Below are 19,511 nucleotides of genomic sequence, written 5' to 3' on the forward strand. Positions count from 1 at the left end.
CCAACCACCTGAAGTAAAAGAGAATGAAGAACATCAAAGACACAAGGAAAGTATTAGCCCAAGAGACAGAAAGGGCCACATAAGCCAGAGATTTCATCAGTCTGAGACCAGAAAAACTAGATGGTGCCCAGCTACCACCAATGACTGCCCTGATAGGGAACACAACAGAGAGTCCCAGATGGAGCAGGAGAAACGTGGGGTACAGAACTCAAATTCTAGTAGGAAGACCAGACTTAATGGTCTGAATGAGACTGGAGGAACTCCAGAAAGCATGGCCCCCAGATTCTCTATCAGCCCAGTACTAAAACAATTTCCGAGGCCAACTCTTCAGACAGGGATTGGACTAGATTGTGGGACATAAAGGGATACTTGTGAGGAGTGTGCCTCTTAGCTCAAGTAGATACAAGAGACTAAATGGGCAGCTTCTGTCTGGAGGTGAGATGGGAAGGCAGAGAGGGTTAGGAGCTGGTTGAATCTACATGGAATCAGGGGTGGAAAGGAGGTGTGTGCTGTCACAGTATGGGGAGAGCAATTAGGGTCATATAACAACGTATGTATAAACTTTTATATGGGAGACTAACTGGAAATGTAAACTTCATTTAAACTACAACAATAAACAAAACAAAAATAAATAAGAGCTTTTATAGTACAAATACCTGGTTATTCACACCTTAAGACCAAGGCAGTGAGAGAAGAGAAGGAATACAAAGGGCTTTCCAAAAATTTGCTTATCCATGAATCTTCACATTTTTTTCTTCATTTTTAATGCTAAAATTGAAGATTTACCATCTTTGTAGGCCTGCGGAACCCACAACCTTCTTTACCCAGCTGGGTTATAGACAATCAAAACTAAGCATTCAAAGCTAATGGCATAACATCTTTATAGATGCTGAGAGAAAATAAATAATGTCAACCTACAATTGTCTTGCCAGAGAAATTTTCGTGCAAGGACAAGGGTGAGATAAATGCACTTTTAGATAAACAAAAGCGGAGACATCAAAACTTGCTAATTGAAGAACTTCTGAAGTTTCACTGTCCGATGTGGTAGCCACTAGCCACATGTGACTGTTTCAATTAAAATATATAAAATTAAAAATTCAGTAACTCAGTCACATTTACCAGTGTGGCTAGTGGCTACCATATTGAACAGATCAGAGACGAAATATTTCACAACTGCAGAGAGTTCTACTGAGCAGCACTGTTAAAAGATATACCTCAACATGGGGAATCAGGGACGGAAAGGAGGAATGTGCTATCACAGAATGGGGTGGGCAATTAGTGTCACATAACAATGTATATATAAAATTTTCTATGGAGACTAACTTGAAATGTAGACTTCATTTAGACTACCACACTAAAAAAGAAAGAAAAGATATAGCTCTAGAAGAAGGAGAAAATTGCAGAACAAAGGTCTGAGATGCAAGGTGGAAGGTCTAGTAAAGAAAATGATAAGTGAGTAAATCTAAACAAACACGGGTCATATAAAATAATATTAATGTCTAAATTGGTTGGTTACAAAAGAAAATACAAAACTACTTACATTATACATGTAAGCCAGGACAGAAATGATTAGCATTAAAATATTCTAAGATATTTTATTATTCATGTAAAGACTGGACCAAGAAATAAAATTAAGCAATATACTGCTTATGAGAGACACACCTAAGACATAAAGGCTCAGAAAAGCTGAATGTAAAAAGTTGGAAAAAGATGTACCAGGTAAATGCTATCCAAAACAACGCTGTTGACAAGCTTTATGAGAAGTTAAAAAAGGTCAGGTTATCGTGATAAAGCTTTAATTCAGCAGGAAGATAATATATTTCAGATTGTATGAAGCTTCAAAACATATGAAGTGAAAATTGATAAAACCGTAAGAAATAATCGACAAATCCATCATTATAGTAAGAGATTTCATATATGTTTCTGCCAGTATTTGGCAGATGAAGCAGATAAATGAGCAAGGATGCGAAAGATTTCAACATCACAATTACTCATCTTGATCTAATGGATTTATGCAGAACACTGCACTCAATAATTGAATCGTTTGTTGCCGTGTGCCTTTTGAGTTGATTCCGACTCACAGTGACCCTACAGGACAGAGTAGAACTGTCTCATAGGGTTTTCTGGGCTGTAATCTTTACGGAAGCAGATCGCCAGGTCTTTCTCCTGCAGAGAGGCTGGTGGGTTCGCATTGCTAACCTTTCAGTGAACAGCCGAGCACTTAACCATTGCGCCACCAGGGCTCCTTAATAATTGCATAGTATGCAGTATTTTCAAATGCCTGTGGAACCGTTATGAACATTAATTGTGCATAAAACAAATCTCAACAGATTTCAAGGAACTGGTCTTACACAGACCCTTTCCACTACCAGTGTGGTCCACAGAACAGCGTCATCTGAGGATGTGTTAGAAATGCAGAAGCTCAGGCCTCACCCCAGACCTCCTGAACCACAATCTGCCTTTTGACAAGACCCCCGGAGATCCATATGCTCATGAAAATTTCACATGCATTGACACAAGACCTATTTTCTGACCGCAGTGTGATTAAGTTAGAAATCAATAACACAAAGATAGTTAAGGAAACTTCACGTATTTGTAAAGTAAAAACACACCTGTAAAAATAGGAATATATGTATATGGGAGATACTGTTAATTCCATCTACACATAATGCTTGGTGTATGTGTTTTTTTTTCCACCCCTGTGGGTTGGTTCCCTGAGTCCTTGACCCAAAAATTGGGAACAACTGCCTTAAATTTACTGTCAATCCAAAACTAAAAACCCGTTGCCGTCGAGTCTATTCTGACTCGTGGTGACCCTGTGGGACAGAGTGGAACTGCCCCGTGGGGTTTCCAGGGAGTGGCTGGTGGATTCAAACTGCTGACTTTTGGTTAGCACCTGAGCTCTTAACCACTGCGCCACCAGGGCTCCTTACTGTCAATAATACCAGTTTAATTATAGGTAATATTTTGAGAACTAGTATGTACTTCTTCCTTAGCCTTTCTGAATATTATGACTCTATCCCTGGTTGGCCTGAGAAACACATCGGCCTGAGGAGAGATTAGGATTTGTAACAGCAAGGAGGCAGAGAGGAAGAAACAGGTGATTTTTAAACATTTTCTTATGAAAAAGTTTAAACATATACAAAAGTAGAGAAACAGTGTAACAACCCCCCATGGTACCCCTCACCACCTAGACTGTTTTGTTTCCTCTGTACTCCTACCCACCTCCCCGCTTTGAGTTATTTTGAAGCAAACCCTAGACATCTTATCATTTCCTCTGGAAAGATGTCTACGTTTTCTCTAGAAGAAAAAGAATATTTAATAAAAATGGGCACATTATCAGTAACCTACTCAAAATGAATATTTTTTAATATCATTAAATAGCCACTCAGTGTTCAAATTTCACCAATTATTATCTCGTAATTTCTACTTTTAACAGTTCATTGTTTTACTCAGAATCGAAATAAAGTTCATACACTGCAAAAACAAACAAACAAAAAAACTAAGCATTCAGTGATGCACCTTTTTAGTTTAGCAGAACTGTACAGTCATTAGGTAGGATGAGAAAATTCCCAATTTTCAACATCAGTTTTATTCTAATAGATACTTCTGATCCATGCTAACAAGAGAATGAACAATTCTTCCTCTGAGGGAGGGGCTGCAAGATGTCAAACAAATAGCAACAAGAACAACAATAAACAACCAGCTAGCTCATTTACTGAAAAATTATTTTTTGAAAGACATTGTTCTAAGCATTTCATGTGTATTTATGTGTATTTTTTTTTCCCATTTTTAACTTCATAGCAATCCTGTAAGATTAAACCCCTTTCCTTGGATACACTTCTGACTTATAACGACCCCATGTGTTACAGAGCAGAACTGCTCCATTGGGTTTTCTTGGCTATAATCTTTCACAGAAGCTGGTCTCCCGGCCCTTCTTCCATGGTGCCAGTGGGTGAGTTCAAACTGCCAAACTTTAGGTTAGCAGTCCAGCACAAACCATTTGCACCACCCACGGACATTCCCTATAAGATTAGTACAATCATTCTCCTTATTTTACAGATGAGGACTCTGATGCCCAAAGAGGTTAAGTAACTTGTCAAAAGTCACACGGTGCAGCTAGGATTTCAACCCAGGCAGTCTGCTCCAGAGCTTGAAGTCTTAACTATCATCTTATACCAAACGGTCTCTTAACAAGAATTGCTTAGAAGACACCACTCATATTAAATACACACATACACACAGATGCACACTCTAGTACGTTTGGAGAACTAAACTTTATAGTCATTTTGTAAAACACTTTATTGATCATCTTTCCACACCCTCATTTTACCACCATGATCTGCCACTAGATATGTGTGTCCTGGACATCATAAATTATGTTCAACCTTTTAAATCCCTTAAAAATGGCTGACAAAAAAAATCAGTTAAATTTCTCTATAATAAAGCAACCTACAGATCCTATAGTTAAGAAGAAAATAATTCAGATTTGTGACTTCCAGATGAAACTCAAATCCTGACTGACCACCATTAAACTAACCTCTGTTATTTGTGTTTTCTGTTTTGTTTTCACTTAAAAAAAAATAGATATTTCAGAAAAAATATAATAAATATTTGTTTAGTAATATACTAGCATGAAGTTACTAGGCTAAGATATTAACTAAAGAATCAGAGGGATTTTTTCAGCTTCCAAATATATAAAGATCATCAATTTCATCTTTAATATTAGAAAGAAGTTTAAATGGGAAAAAGATGAGCAAAACAGGATTCTAAAATCAATATACTCAAGCGTTATTGTACATTGGGATTCAAGGAAAGAGAAGTATTCCTAATAATATCTTGCAGCTGAATCATTAAATTATTTAACAATAAATGTAAACTGGCGTAACATAGTTCATAAAGATAATGTTCTACATCCTAGTTTGGTGAGCAGCATCTGGGGTCTTAAAAGCTTGCAAGCAGCCATCTAAGATACAATCATTGGTCTCTTTCCATCTGGAGCAAAGGAGAATGAAGGAAATCAAATACTCAAGGAAGGAATTAGCCCACAAAACTAATGGCCTTCACGAACCACAGCATCCTCTAGCCTGAGACCAGAAGAACTAGATGGTGCCCAGCTATCACTACTGACCACTTCGACCAAGGTCACAGTAGAAGGTCTGGGTTAGAATGAGAGAAAAATGCAGAATGAAACTCAAATTCATAAAAAAGACCAGACTTACTGGACTGGTAGAGACTGAAGGAACCCCCGAGACTATCGCCCTAAGACCGATACCCTTTTAACTTGGAACTGAAGCCACTCCCGGTCACCTTTCAGCCAAACAATAGATTGGCCTATAAAATAAACAATAACACCCATGAGAAACGTGCTTCTTAGAACATTCAACTATATGATACCAAACGGGCAACATTTACCCAAAAGCAAAGATGAGAAGGCAAGCAGGGGCAGGGAAACTGGAAGGATGAAAATGGGGAAGGCAGGGTGGAAATGGGGAGAGTGCTGACACATTGTGGGGAAAGCAACCAACGGTACAATTTGTGTATGAATTGTTGAATTGGAAACTCATTTGCTGTGTAAACTTTCGCCTAAAACACAATAAAATGTTAAAAAATAAAATAAATGCAACATAAAAAGACATCTGAAAATATGAAACAAGAAACGTTCTATCATTATAAAAGTGCAGTAATGCAACACAAACTTACCAATTCAATTCCCTGTGGAAAAGGTGTATCATCCCAGTCCTTCTGTGGAAATCTCTGGATTATTTTCCCCAAACCTTCTCCTGATGATCCTGTTAATTAAATCCAAGTGAATTAGTTACCGAGCAATTAAAAAGTCTGAAAACTTTCTAAATGAATATTTATTGAATAAATTGATATACTGTTTAATCATTTTCAAGTTTAAAAGAGCATAAAAGTCTTTACCTTCTAAACATAATACTGAAATGGCAGGTAATCCCTATCCTATAAACCAAAAACTATCCCGTTGCCGTCAAGTCGATTCTGACTCATAACGACCCTATAGAACACGGCAGAACTGACTCATAGGGTTTCCAGTGCTGTAATCTTTACAGAAGCAGACTGCCACAACTTTCTCCCAGGGAGCAGCTGGTGGGTTCGAACCGCCAACTTTTTGATTAGCAGCCCAGCGCTCAACCACTGTGCTACCAGGGCTCCATCCCCATCCTATAGATGCTGAAAAAAGTGACTGACATGTATGAAAGCAAGGAAAATAGATAAGAGGTACTGAAATCTCGAGCCTCTACCCAGGGATGGATTACCCAATAAGCAAGGTACACAACGTAAACCTATGCGTAACTTGCTAACTGGTTAACGCACCCATCTCTACCATATCACGGAAATAAGGACCCTTTGTTCCCCAACAAGTAATCTTCTCAGTACCCTAAACTGAAAATTAACAACATTTTTCCTAGGGAGACAAAGTAATTTAAGTGACAACTGAAATGGTACTGTTAGCACTGAACTTCAGTTATGGGTTAAGCTTTTCTGACTTTACTTGAAATGATTACTTGTCCATTGTCTAGGCAGGATTTCTCAAACTTAGTCCTACTGACATTTGGGCCAGATAATTCCTTGTGGGCAGCTGTCCCATGCATTGCAGGATGTTTAGCAGCATTCCTAGCCTCACCCCACCAGATGCCAGTAGCACCCTTCCTCTCAGTACGTAACAACCAAAAATGTTCCAGACATTGCCAAATGTCCCATTGCCCCCACTTGAGAACTCTGGCCTACAGCAGTTATTACAAAATTATCCTGTGACACCAAAGAATAGATCAACTTGTAATTCAACTTTGGGGACATAATACGTAAGTAACTTGGAGATGGAAAGTACATGTCAGAGCTAGACTGCTTTTTGCTATACTTTTTAAAGAGCTTCACATGATGCCATACTTTACATGCTATCCCAGCTCACTCTCAAGTGAAAGCAACCATACTTCTCTTTTTAGATCCTGTGTCTATTACTCACTGTATTTAGTATACCCCTCACTTTGCTTTGTTTTGTTAGTGTATACATACCATGCAACCATTTTAGATTAACAGGTTGATGGGCATTTATAAACTCAGTGAAAATGATTCCAATAAAATTTTTTAAAACTGAAAAATGGAAATTATTCAATTGCATTATATTTTTTTAAATGTTCAAGGAGTCTCCTCCAGAAAATATTTTCAAAACAAACTTTAACAATATTGGCATAGTGTGATTAATTTTTTTTTATTTTTCCACTGGAGTCAAAACTTCCAAAGTCAAAAAATTCTTGGTCAAAAAGCTAAGAAGTTTCCTGAATACAATCAAACACTTTGAGGGACAGAGTAACAGGGGTAGGGATCTGGGGACGGGGACATCTAGGTCAACTGGCATAACAAACTTATTAAGAAAATGTGCTGCATCCTACTTTGGTGAGTGGCGTCTGGGGTCTTAAAAGCTTGCAAGTGGCCATCTAAGATGCATCAATTGGTCCCAACCACCTGGAGTAAAGGAGAATGAAGAACATCAAAGACACAAGGAAAGTAGTAGCCCAAGAGATAGAAAGGGCCACATAAGCCAGAGACTTCATCAGCCTGAGACCAGAAAAACTAGATGGTGCCCGGCTACCACCAATGACTGCCCTGACAGGGAACACAACAGAGAGTCCCGGATGGAGCAGGAGAAACGTGGGGTGCAGAACTCAAATTCTAGTAAGAAGACCATACTTAATGGTCTGACTGAGACTGGAGATACCCCGGAAAGCATGGCCCCTGGATTCTCTATCAGCCCAGTACTAAAACAATTTCCGAGGCCAACTCTCTCCAGACAGGGATTGGACTGGACTGTGGGACAAAAAATGATACTCCTGAGGAGTGTGCCTCTTGGGTCAAGTAGCTACAAGAGACTAAATGGGCAGCTTCTGTCTGGAGGTGAGATGGGAAGGCAGAGAGGGTTAGGAGCTGGTTGAATGGACATGGGGAATCGGGTGGAAAGGAGGAGTGTACTGTCACAGTATGGGGAGAGCAATTAGGGTCACATAACAATTTATGTATAAATTTTTGTATGGGAGACTAACTTGAAATGTAAACTTCATCTAAACTACAACAATAAAAAAAGAAGAAAATCGCCACCAAAAAAACAAATCTTGGTCAAAATATGCTATATACACCTCACCGACATTGGCACTAGTCCTTCTATTCCATTCTATCCCAAAACAATCTGTTTGGAAAGTCAATATTGTGCCTAGTGGCTGTTCTTCCCCCCTTCACCTCTGAAGAATATCACCCCAGAGAAAATGGCTGAAGCAAAAGCACAATGGTAGGAAATCAGAACTTCTGGCCTTTCACAGGTAAAATCAAAATGAGGCCATATTCATCTTGCAGGTCCCAAGTTTCTCGTCCTTGATTCATAAAATCTGTTTTTAACAAATGACAGTTTTTTTAAATGTTGTTTTATCTATACCCGAAAACTAATATTACAATAATCAAACAAAAACAATCAACCAAAAATTCAAAGTTCACCAAAATAAGTAGATCTAATTATGCCAGTATAGACCAATTTTCAAAGAATAAGGAAAACAAAAGCTGTTCATTCAGTGAAAAGAAAGCATGCAGGAAATCACTCTACAAAAGGCTTTCATATTTGATCCGTTTAGAACTTAATGAAAGAAGTCTGTTTATTTCAACTGAAACAAGCCTTTCTGTGGTTATTCAAAAATTTAGGTAGGAATGCAATGTGATTTTCTGATTTTCCAGTAAAATCTCTTATTATTCAAAAGGTTTATTTGGAACACACAAACTATTTCTTTCCAGAGTTAAACTTAGCGAAGAGCCCACAGGCTTTTATAAAAGTGAAAAAGTATGTATTTTAAAATTGAGCAGAAGACATAAAGAACAAGGTATACCACTAAAAACAATAAGTTAAACAGGGATTCAGACAGACACTTGAATACCAATGTTCACAGCAGCATTATTCATAACAGCTAAAAGGTAGAAACAACCCACGTGTCCATCAACAGATGAATACATAAGCTATACGTGGTATATACACACAATGGAATACTACTCAGCCATTAAAATACTGAAACATGCTACAACATAGATGAATCGTGAAAACATTATGCTAGGAGTTAAATAAACCAGATACAAAATGGACAAATATTACATGATCCTTCTTATATGAAATATCTGGAATAGGCAAATTTATAGATGGAAAGTCTTTACTATCCTCTGTCCACCAGAAAAACTCCTAGGCCTTCAAGGCCTGCTTGAGGCATCTTCTCAAACATGTTTGTTGTTGTTGGGTACCACAGTAGATTCTGACTCGTAGCGACCCCATGTGACAGAGTAGAACTGCCCCCATAGGGTCTTCTACAAGCAGATCGCCAGGTCTTTCTCCTGGGTGGGTTTGAACTGCCAGACTTTAGGTTAGCAGCTAAGCACTTAACCAATTATGCCACCAGGACTCCTTAGAACGTGTTACCCCTCTCATAATGTAACTAACAAATCCTTCCTGTAATCCCTCATTACACCTGCTATTCCCATAGTACCTAGATGTTATAAATTAAATACCAAAAAACAAACAAAGAAACCAAAGCCACTGTCATCAAATTCATTCCAACTCATAGCAACCCTATAGGACCAAGTAGAACTGCCCCATAGGGTTTGCAAGGAGCAGCTGATGGATTCAAACTGCTGATCTTTTGGTTAGCAGTCCAATGCTTAACCACTCAAAAAGATGTGTTGGCCCAGTTAATTGGCCTAATAACGTGTTTAGTGCTTCTGTTCTACCTCGTAGTTCGTTGCATAGTGCCTAAGGCCTTAAAAGCTTGCAAGTGGCCATGTAAGGCACAACAATTGATCTCTATTCCTCTAAAGCAACAGAGGAAGAAAGAGAGACAGGAATAGGAGAAGGATATGGAATGTGCGGCTAATTGCCTCCATAAACAACTACCTCCTTTGCCATGAGACCAGAAGAAATAGATGGTGCCCCACTACCATTACTGAATATTTTGATCAAAGAGTCTATAGAAGAATCCTGATGGGGGTGGGGGGCAATGCAGAACAGAATTTCAAATTCTCATGGAACCCAAATTTTCTAAACCCATGGAGGCCGGATGAACACCTGAAACTATTACCCTGAGATAATCCTTCAACCTTTAACAAAAAATATCCCCTGAAGTCTTCTTAAAACCAAACAATAGTTTAGCTTAACTAGTAAAGAATGTCTGCCTAGAGCATTGAGCTCTCTTAAGATCTATCTATTTGAGATCATACTAACAACAGCAACTCGAAACATTAGATAGGAACCTTAGAGGGCAGTGAGTTTGTTAATTAGGGGGGAACAACTCAGAAAAGAAGGGTGGGAATGGTTGCATATCTTGAAAAATATAATCAACGTCAGTTGAACTGTACATATAGAAATTGTTGAAATGGTGTATGTTCTGCTGCGTATATTCTCAACAACAACAAAAATGAACGCATGAAGGAATGAATGAATGACTAAATAAATAAATAAGTCTTAGAATCCTAACCCCTACCTATACCTGTGAATAGGATCCCTGGTGGCACAATGGTTAAGCTCTCAGCTGCTAACCCAAAGGTTGGCCTTTCAAACCCACAAGCTGTTCCTCAGGGGAAAAGACCTAGCGATCTGCCTAGGGAACTCTGTGGGGCAGTTCTACTCTGTCCTATAGGATCACTATGAGTTGGAATTGACTCCAGGGTACACAACAACAACATACATGTGGATGTAGCCCCATTTAGGAATAGGGCATTCTTTATTATGCTAATGAAGCCATATCAGTGTAGTGTGTCTTAAGCCTAATCATACTTAAGATATAAAAAACAAAGCAGATTAGGAACAGAGAAAATCCAGCACAAACTGGGGAACATAGAAACACATGTGAGGATCGCAAAGAACTCAGAAACACCAAGGTTACAGAAGCTAAGACAAGAATCTCCTCCCAGGACAGACAGACAGAAGCCTTTCCCTAGAGCCTGTTGTTGTTGTCGTTGTTGTTGCTGTTAGGTGGCCTAGATTCAGTTCTAACTCATAGCAACTCTATATGTACACTGCCTGGTCCTGTGCCATAGTCACAATCATCGCTATGTTTGTGCCCACTACTGTAGCCTCTGTATCAATCCTTCTCGTTGAGGGTCCTCCTCTTTTTGGCTGACCCTCTACTTTACCAAGCATGATGTCCTTCTCCAGGGACTTGTCTCTCCTAATAACACGTCCAAAGTACGTGAGACAAAGGCGCACACCATCCTTGCTTCTAAGAAGGATTTTGGCTGTACTTCTTCTAAGACGGATTTGTTCATCCCTCTGGCAGTCCAGGGTATATTCAATATTCTTCATCAACACCATAATTCAAAGGCATCGATTCTTCTTTGGTCTTCCTTATTCATTTTCCAGCAATCGCATGCACATGAGGCAACTGAAAATATCATGACTTGGGTGAGGCGCACCTCAGTCCTCAAAGTGACATCTTTGCTCTTTAACACTTTAAAGAGGTATTTTGCAGCAGATCTGCCCAATGCAATACATACATCATTTGATTTCTTGACTACTGGTTCCATGTGTGTTGACTGTGGATCCAAGTAAAATGAAATTCTTGACAATGTTAAATTTTTCTCCATATATCATGATGTTGCTTACTGGTCCAGTTATGAGGATTTTCGTTTTCTTTATCTTGAGGCATAATCCATACTGAAGGCTCTAGTCTTTGATCTTCATCAGTAAGTGTTTCAAGTCCCCTTCGCTTTCTGCAAGCAAGGTTGTTTCATCTGCATATCGCAGATTGTTAATGAGTCTACGTCCAATCCTGATACCGCATTCTTCTTCCGATGGTCCAGCTTCTTGAATTATTTGCTCAGCATACAGATTTAATAAGTATGGTGAAAGGATACAACCCTGAAGCACACCTTTCCTGATTTTAAACCACACAGTATCCCCTTGTTCTGTCTGAATGACTGCCTCTTGGTCTATGTACAGGTTCCACATGAGCACAGCTGCAAATATCCATTAATAATCAGAATGTGGAATGAAAGCGGTATGAATCTAGTAAAATTGGAAGTTGTCAAAAATGAAATGGAACACTTGAACATAGATATCCTAGGCATTAATGAGCTGAAATGGACTGACACTGGACATTTTGCATCAGACAATTTATATGGTCTACTATGCCAGGAATGACAAAATGAAGAGGAGTGGCATTGCATTCATTGTCAAAAAGAACACTGCAAAATCTATCTTGAAATACAACGCTGTCAGTAATAAGACAATACCCACATGCCTACAAGGAAGACGAGTTAATACGACTATTGTTCATATTTATGCACCAACCACCAATGCCAAAGATGAAGAAACGGAAGATTTTTATCAACTCCTGCAGTCTGAATTGATCCCTAGAGCTAGTGCCCTGAATTCAGACTTCTAGCCTCCTAAACTGTGAGAAAATTAATTTCTGTTCATTAAAGCCACCCACTTGTGGCACTTCTGTTACAGCAGCATTAACAAACTAAGACACTGACACAAAGCAATTATTTGTTTTACATTTGATGCCCAATCACTATGCCCTCTTGAAAGCAGGGCCCATATTTAATTCATTTCTGAATTGCCAAGAACTAGTGCTGACATTCTGGAATCAAGCAATTCATAAGCCTAATTTAAATATAAATTAGTCTTTGGGATATTATAGTAATACTGTAATAGCTAAGATTTTCTCAGTCCCTATAAAAAATAATATTTTAACGTAAAAATTTCTCTATCCTATAACCTAAAAGTCGTATTATAAACATAAAAGTTGGAAATAAGCCACTAACATACAATTAAGAAAAAAGGGGGTGGGGGTGGTCTTTACATGAAGGAAGGAAATTCTAGTCCCCAAATCTCAAGATTATGATGGGAATATAGAAGTTATTTGCCTCACACCTCAACTCAATGTTTGAATACTTTCTACAATATCCCCCAAACAGTTGTTCATCTTTTGCCTTAACATCTCCAAGTGAAAATGAAATCACTACTTCCCAAATTATTACAAAAGTTCTTTTGTAAGTTGAAATTGCTCTTCAGAATCCAAATCTCCCTAGGAATGAGGTTTTATTTTTACTCAGGTCAGTCGCCCTCAGATCCAGATCCATCCAACACTTTTTATGCAGTTACTATGCATGAGGCATTTAATCCTAATGACCTTTGAAACAAAAATTAATCTCCATTTTGCACATAAAGAAAACTTCGATATCAGGTAATGTTCCAAAAGTTATACTGTATAACAAAGTGGCAGACCACGAATGTGAATCCAAGTCAACTTAAATCCAGTACACTCTAATGCTTCTCAAATCCAGTCCAGTGGCTGGTGTCCTGATGTCAACTAAGTTGAAACATCTTCATAGGCAATATCCTCGATTCTCCAACCTTATTCCAACAACTTTTGGGATGGCTCAGGACTTCTCTGTTTTGAAGCTTACTGCCTGACTGATTTGCAACCTTTAGTTGCTATACCATAGAGGATGTATGGGACTACTGTTAATTAACCCTCTTTCAACACAAAACTTAATCTGGGTATGCCTCTAATAGACAGGTCTAGTTCTAGGACCCTGACTCTCTCCTATTCTACCAAGAGAAACTAGGCCATCTCAGGGAAAACCCACAGATATAATAATTAATATTTGATGTTCTCACTGTAACAAGTTAAAATCCTCTCCCACAAGCAGTCCTTTAACTGCTTAAAGACATTTACTGTCATCTCAAAAGTAAATATGATTTCCATTTCCCTTCCTATCTCGTCCAAAGATTTTTTATTTCTCAAAACACCACTACATTAAAGACATCAACAATAACTACAGATAAATAGCAATAACCTAAAACGTGAATATCTTCCCACAACTGATAGCTTCAAATCAATCCAAGGAAGTCTTCAAAGACATACATATACACCACTGTGTCATGTTTTGAAAAGAATACCAAAAAAAAACCCAAACCTGTTGCCGTCGAGTTGGTTCTGACTCATAGTGACACTACAGGACAGAGTAGAACTGCCCCATGGGATTTCCAAGGAGCGGCTGGTGAATTCGAACTGCTGACCTTTTGGTTAGCAGCCAAGCTCTTAACCACTGTTCCACCAGGGCTCCTTGAAAAAAATACTACATTGGTAATCAGGAAATCTGAGGCTTGTCTTAGCTCTGTCTCGAACTAGGTCAGTCATCTTAAGCAAATCCTCTAACATCTCCAAGCCTCAGTCTCCCACGTATAATGTGATCTTAAGTCACTTCTGGCTCTAAAATTCTATTCATGGTAAATAAACCACCAGAAAATGTGAAATACATATATCTACCACTAGATGGCTTAAAACTATGGTTGCTGACAAAACAAAAGTTGACTAAAATCTCCTCCAGACAGTTTACATAGCTAGGAAAACCATACCAATTTAAACTAAGCCTGAATAACTTGTATGCTGGCAAAGAACTCCCGGCTACTGCCTAAACACTCTTATTTTGTACGATGCAGAATAACAGATCTCTTTCTGGACTTTTTTAAGTTATCTTAAACCAAAGTGAGTATCACAAAGACATGCTTATTGTGTAATAATGAGAAATCAACAACCTTAGAAATGAAGGAGAAGTTGAGGAGATGGGGAGAGAAAGAACATAGAACAATGGGAAAGGAGGAGGGGAGAAGAGAAAAAGGGGCTTTTTTTTGGAAATTTCTACAGTAGCTGTGCCTTTCAAGGTATTATAGGAATGTATTACCATTATACCACACAGTATTTAGCCCTGTTGATAACACAGCAGAAAAAATTTCCATATTAAAATTTCAGACAAATTTTTTAGGAACAACTTAATAAACACTAATATTCTGATAGTACGTACAAGACACAGATACTTACAGAATAAAGGGAGAATTGAAATTTTAAAACACAATTCCTCTCTACTGTGACTTGGTATATCATTTTTGCTTGTTATTTAAGTTTCCTCCAGTTAAAGATAAGATTATTAAGTGGCAGATGCTAAGCACAAGAATTTTAAAATAATAAGAATTTTAAAATAGAACATTTTTAAACAAGGGATAAAAGTTCTTGATTAAACATCAGCAAAAGCCATCATGTTTATTATCTTCCTTAAACAAGAGATTCACGTTAGTCTCACAATGCACCAAAGATGATATACATAAATATCCCTTTAAAACTCATTCAACATGTAACTATAAAAGGATCCCCTAACCATAAGTTAACAAAGGGGAAGGCAGAAAAATCCCTAAATTCTTAAAGGATCTTGTCATAGATTGAATTGTGTCCCCCAAAAATATGTGTATCAACTTGGTTAGGCCATGATTCTCAGTATTGTGTGGTTGTCCTCCATTTTGTGATTGTAATTTTCCTATGTATTGTAAATCCTAATCTCTGACTGTGGTTAATGAGGCAAGATTGGATTATGCTGAAGAAGATTAGGATGGGATGTAACACCCTTGCTCAAGTCACATCCCTGATCCAAGGTAAAGGGAGTTTCCCTGGGGTCTAGCCTGTGCCACCTTTTATCTTACAAGAGATAAAAGAAACGGGAAGCAAGCAGAGAGGGAGGACCTCATACCACCAAGAAAGCAGTACTGGGAGCAGAGTGTGTCCTTTGGACCTGGGGTTCCTGGGCAAAGAAGCTCCCAGTCCAGGGGAAGATTAATAACAAACACCTTCCTCCAGAGCCAACAGAGAAAGCCTTCCCCTGGAGCTGACACCCTGAATTTGGACTTTTAGCCTCTTAGACAGCAAGAAAATAAATTTCTCTTTTTTAAAGCCATCCATTTCTGTTACAGCAGCACTAGATGACCAAGACAGATCTTCAGTGACCTGTGCCTTGCAAATCAATCAGGTCTTCCCCTTTAAAGAAATAAAGATGACAAATTTCTATTCTTCCCAAATAGATTTTCAACATGTCCTCTACCTACAATGATGTCTTCTCCACAAATCCATATTCTTTCCCACTTCCAATTCCTCATTTCTAACTCAAAGTTCACCTTTGAGTAGAACTACAGCACAAATAATCCAAGTCTTATGTTTTCTGTTCATCTCTTTTCAAAAATCAAACTTCTCATTCTGCAAAAAATAAAATAAAGGTTGTTTCTGTGGTTAAACAAGTTACAAGGCTGGTTAGAATATATTTTACTACAGATTGTTTTCCTTGAGGTTTCACTGTCCTGAAAACAAACACTGTGTTCTCTTAACAGACAAAACAGAATCTTTCTCAAGCTCCCAATGCCATCTACACACCCTACTGAGCATTTCCACAAGCACAGCAAATTAATTACAACCAAAATGAGATCTGCCATAATTTCTACAAAACCTTTATCTCCTCCCACTTCATTCCTTATCTCAGAGATTGGCACCTTATCCATCCACACATGCAGTGTCTCAGTTAGAGCTTGGTTCACCTGCACATGACAGAAAACCTAAAATATCAGTAGCTTAAACAGTATATAAGTTTACCTCCTTTCATACAAAAGAAGTCTAGAAGCAAAAGGCCATGAGTGATGACAGATCTATGGTCTCAGGGATCCAGCTTCTCAGGCTCACTGCTCTACTATCTATAGGGCCTGGCCTTCGTTCTCATGGTTTAACATGGCTGCGGGAGCTCCGAACATCACATCCATGTTGCAAGCAGAAATTCAGAAGAAGAAAGAAAGGCACAGACTACTTAAGGAGAATTCCTGAACGAACAGTTTCCCTTATATACCACCAGCTAAAACTTAGTCACATAACCATACTGAACAGCAACAGAGTCTATTAGTTAAGTAACAACTGAGCTGCTAAAAAAATTTTGTTTCTAAAAAAGGAGAAAATACATATTAGGAGGCAACTGGTAGCTTCTACCAGAGTCTTTCCCTTAGTCTGACAAGTGCCAACACATTGTGCAGAACTATCTGTTAACCTGGAACACAGGGAAGTAATCAGGAATAAAGCCATGGGTGTAGGGTTGTGGGAAGGATAGCAGTATAGAAAGTCTCTTGCTTATGCAACTTATGTGTGCTTTCAGGACCTGCCTGTGCCCAATTCCAAGATATATCACTTCTATTCAATGATGGAATGCTTCTAGGTATGCCTTGTATCGTGGCGACTAGCATCTCGTGTTACTAGTATCCAGTGGTTGGGCTTTCATTCCCTATCAACTCTAACAGCAAGCCAGTAGCTTTTATCAAAAGTAGAATATTTACTTGCCAAAGAGGATATACCTTAGCTCCAAAGTCAAGGGCCCTCACTGTGATTCTCCTATCAGGAACTGCCACAAATTCCATATAGCAACCTAACGGTAGCTGTATAGATTATTTAGTAAATAGGTCAGAGCAGTACAGTTAAATGTAATAGATGCTGACTCAAATTCAAAGAGACACACCAGTTCTTGTACTCCTTTTTGGTAGCAGAGGATATAATATACAGTAGCTTATCTTCTACTTTAAAAGGGACATCCCAACATATCCCAAACCACTGTAACCTCAGAAACTTCTTTAAGGTGAAAGGCCCTTAAATTTTGTATGGGCTTTATGTCCTACCACCAGCTGGGTCTTTACAAAGAATCTAAGGTGCCTGCTAGCTCTCTATCACAAAGTTGTGTCAATCAGCATGATGTCACCACTGTAGGGGACCAGTGTGATATCCTGTGGGATGGTGAAATGAACAAAATTCCTACAGACTAAATTATGGCACAAAGATTAAAAGCTGCCCTAGTCATGGAGACAATATGTTGACAGTGTACTACTAGCGCTGGCTATTCATGATATTCTGTTAATTAGAATTTTTTTTAAAGCATTTGAAAGATCAATAGCTAATCACCAGGTACCAGAGTCTATGTTGCACTAGTGAAGAGACCACACGTGGAACAACAGATACAAATGGAGTAGTAGAAAGAGCTTATAATAATACACTATCATTGTTTAAGATCTATCTACTGCTCAGGCAAAAACAGGAGCGTTAAATGCAGGTGTGAAAGGTATCACCACCCCTGAGCCTCTCAAGGCTTTAATGTGGCATTAATCTCCATGATTCCCCAAGGATGTGATGTGAGACTGCTTTTGGTTTATTATTTTGGTAAAAAGTGGGGGCTCCAGAGGGTTACACTTGGCTCTTCCTACCGTAATAACTCTTAATCCATGGGTATGGTAACCAATTTGAAGATTTTTCTAGCTGCTGGAACACATTTATTACAAATATGCACTAAGAAACAAAATGTAACCACAGGATAAATTCATAGACCCACCGGGCCCACTGTGAAATAGTTTGAAGCCTAAGTTCCACTGACTCCCATTCTGCCTGGTGGAATACAGTGGTATCCTGTGTCGCTAGGGAATTAGCATTAGCTCAAGATCCAATAATCCCTGAGAGGGCGGCGGGGCCAAGATGGTGGAGTAGTCAGACGCTTCCGGTGGACCCTCTTACAACAAAGACCCAAAAAAAACAAGTGATTCAATTATATATGGCAATCTGGGAGCCCTGAACATCAAAGGCAGAGTTGAGGAACCTGACTGAGTAGCAGGGGGAGGGAGAGACAGTTTGGAAGCAGCGAGGAGTTGCAGACCTGACCCAGCAAGAGCCTGAGCCCTTCAACCCTGATCAGCTCGCCAGTGAGCACGTGAGGCAGGCAAGCAGTTGAGCTGGAGCTCGGAAGACACGTTTTTGGCACCTGGAGATACGCATGCCAGAGTCTACAGGGCTGCGCAGAACCAGTGAGAAGCAGCCCTCCACGAAAGATAAGTACTTGCATACGGCTTATCGCGCAGATCAAAAACACCCCCCTTAAGGAAAAACCTCTCTCCCATTTACCCCAACCCCACCCCCCACTCTGCACTGGTCCCAGACTGGCTTCAGCAACCGCTGAGTCCCCTGGGCCGAAAGCAGAATCCACCACATGCCCTGAGCCATTCTCTCGGCACTGGAGAGTGAACAAAGTAACAAACGGGAAAAAATAAACTGCCAGTTCCCCTAAGCCAGGAACCCAGGACAGGCACAGCTCCTTTGCCTAGGCACAGGCATAAGGGATCCACAGACTTTGAGTGCCCTTCCCCCTGCAGAGACTTGTGTGGACCCATCTCAACAGCGTAGGTCCTCATTACCGCAGTACAACAGGGTATATACCGGAACCCTAACTTCAACTGTTTCAGCTGTGAAGTGGCAGGTTCTTGACATTTGACACTGCTCTGCCCATTAAGCAGGGTCTTCACCTACCCACATCAGCGGCCTGAGGACTGGTGGCTCCACCTACGCCACCTAGCCACCTGAGAGAGGGGCTCATGAATAAGAGATTCCCCCCAGTCCTTACAGCCAACAGCATTAGGTGCTCATAGTTGGCCTGCAAAACCCACCCACCTATGCGCGCTTGGGAACAGGGACACGCCTTCCTCCTGGACACTCAGGGGGGACCATCAGCCCCCTTCCTTGCTCGGAGTGTGTCCCCCTGCTGCACTCAGATGCCTGTGCCTACACAAATCACCCATGCCTGTCTAGGACTGTAAGTGAGAGCCTACACCACACACTTGGTGG

General features: G+C 39.5%; 1 protein-coding gene across 1 annotated transcript in view; it reads right to left on the reverse strand.

The window, feature by feature from the left end:
• SBF2 (SET binding factor 2) overlaps positions 1-19,511 on the reverse strand; it is a gene marked incomplete at its 5' end in the record, with an annotated part of 451,091 nt that overhangs the window by 427,235 nt on the left and 4,345 nt on the right. The window contains one exon of the mRNA XM_023736921.1: positions 5,704-5,792. Within this exon, the coding sequence (XP_023592689.1) occupies positions 5,704-5,792 (89 nt within the window). The remainder of the gene's footprint in view (positions 1-5,703; positions 5,793-19,511) is intronic.

Source organism: Trichechus manatus, unplaced genomic scaffold (assembly GCF_000243295.1).
Source record: "Trichechus manatus latirostris isolate Lorelei unplaced genomic scaffold, TriManLat1.0 scaffold00006, whole genome shotgun sequence".
Classification (NCBI taxonomy): domain Eukaryota; kingdom Metazoa; phylum Chordata; class Mammalia; order Sirenia; family Trichechidae; genus Trichechus; species Trichechus manatus.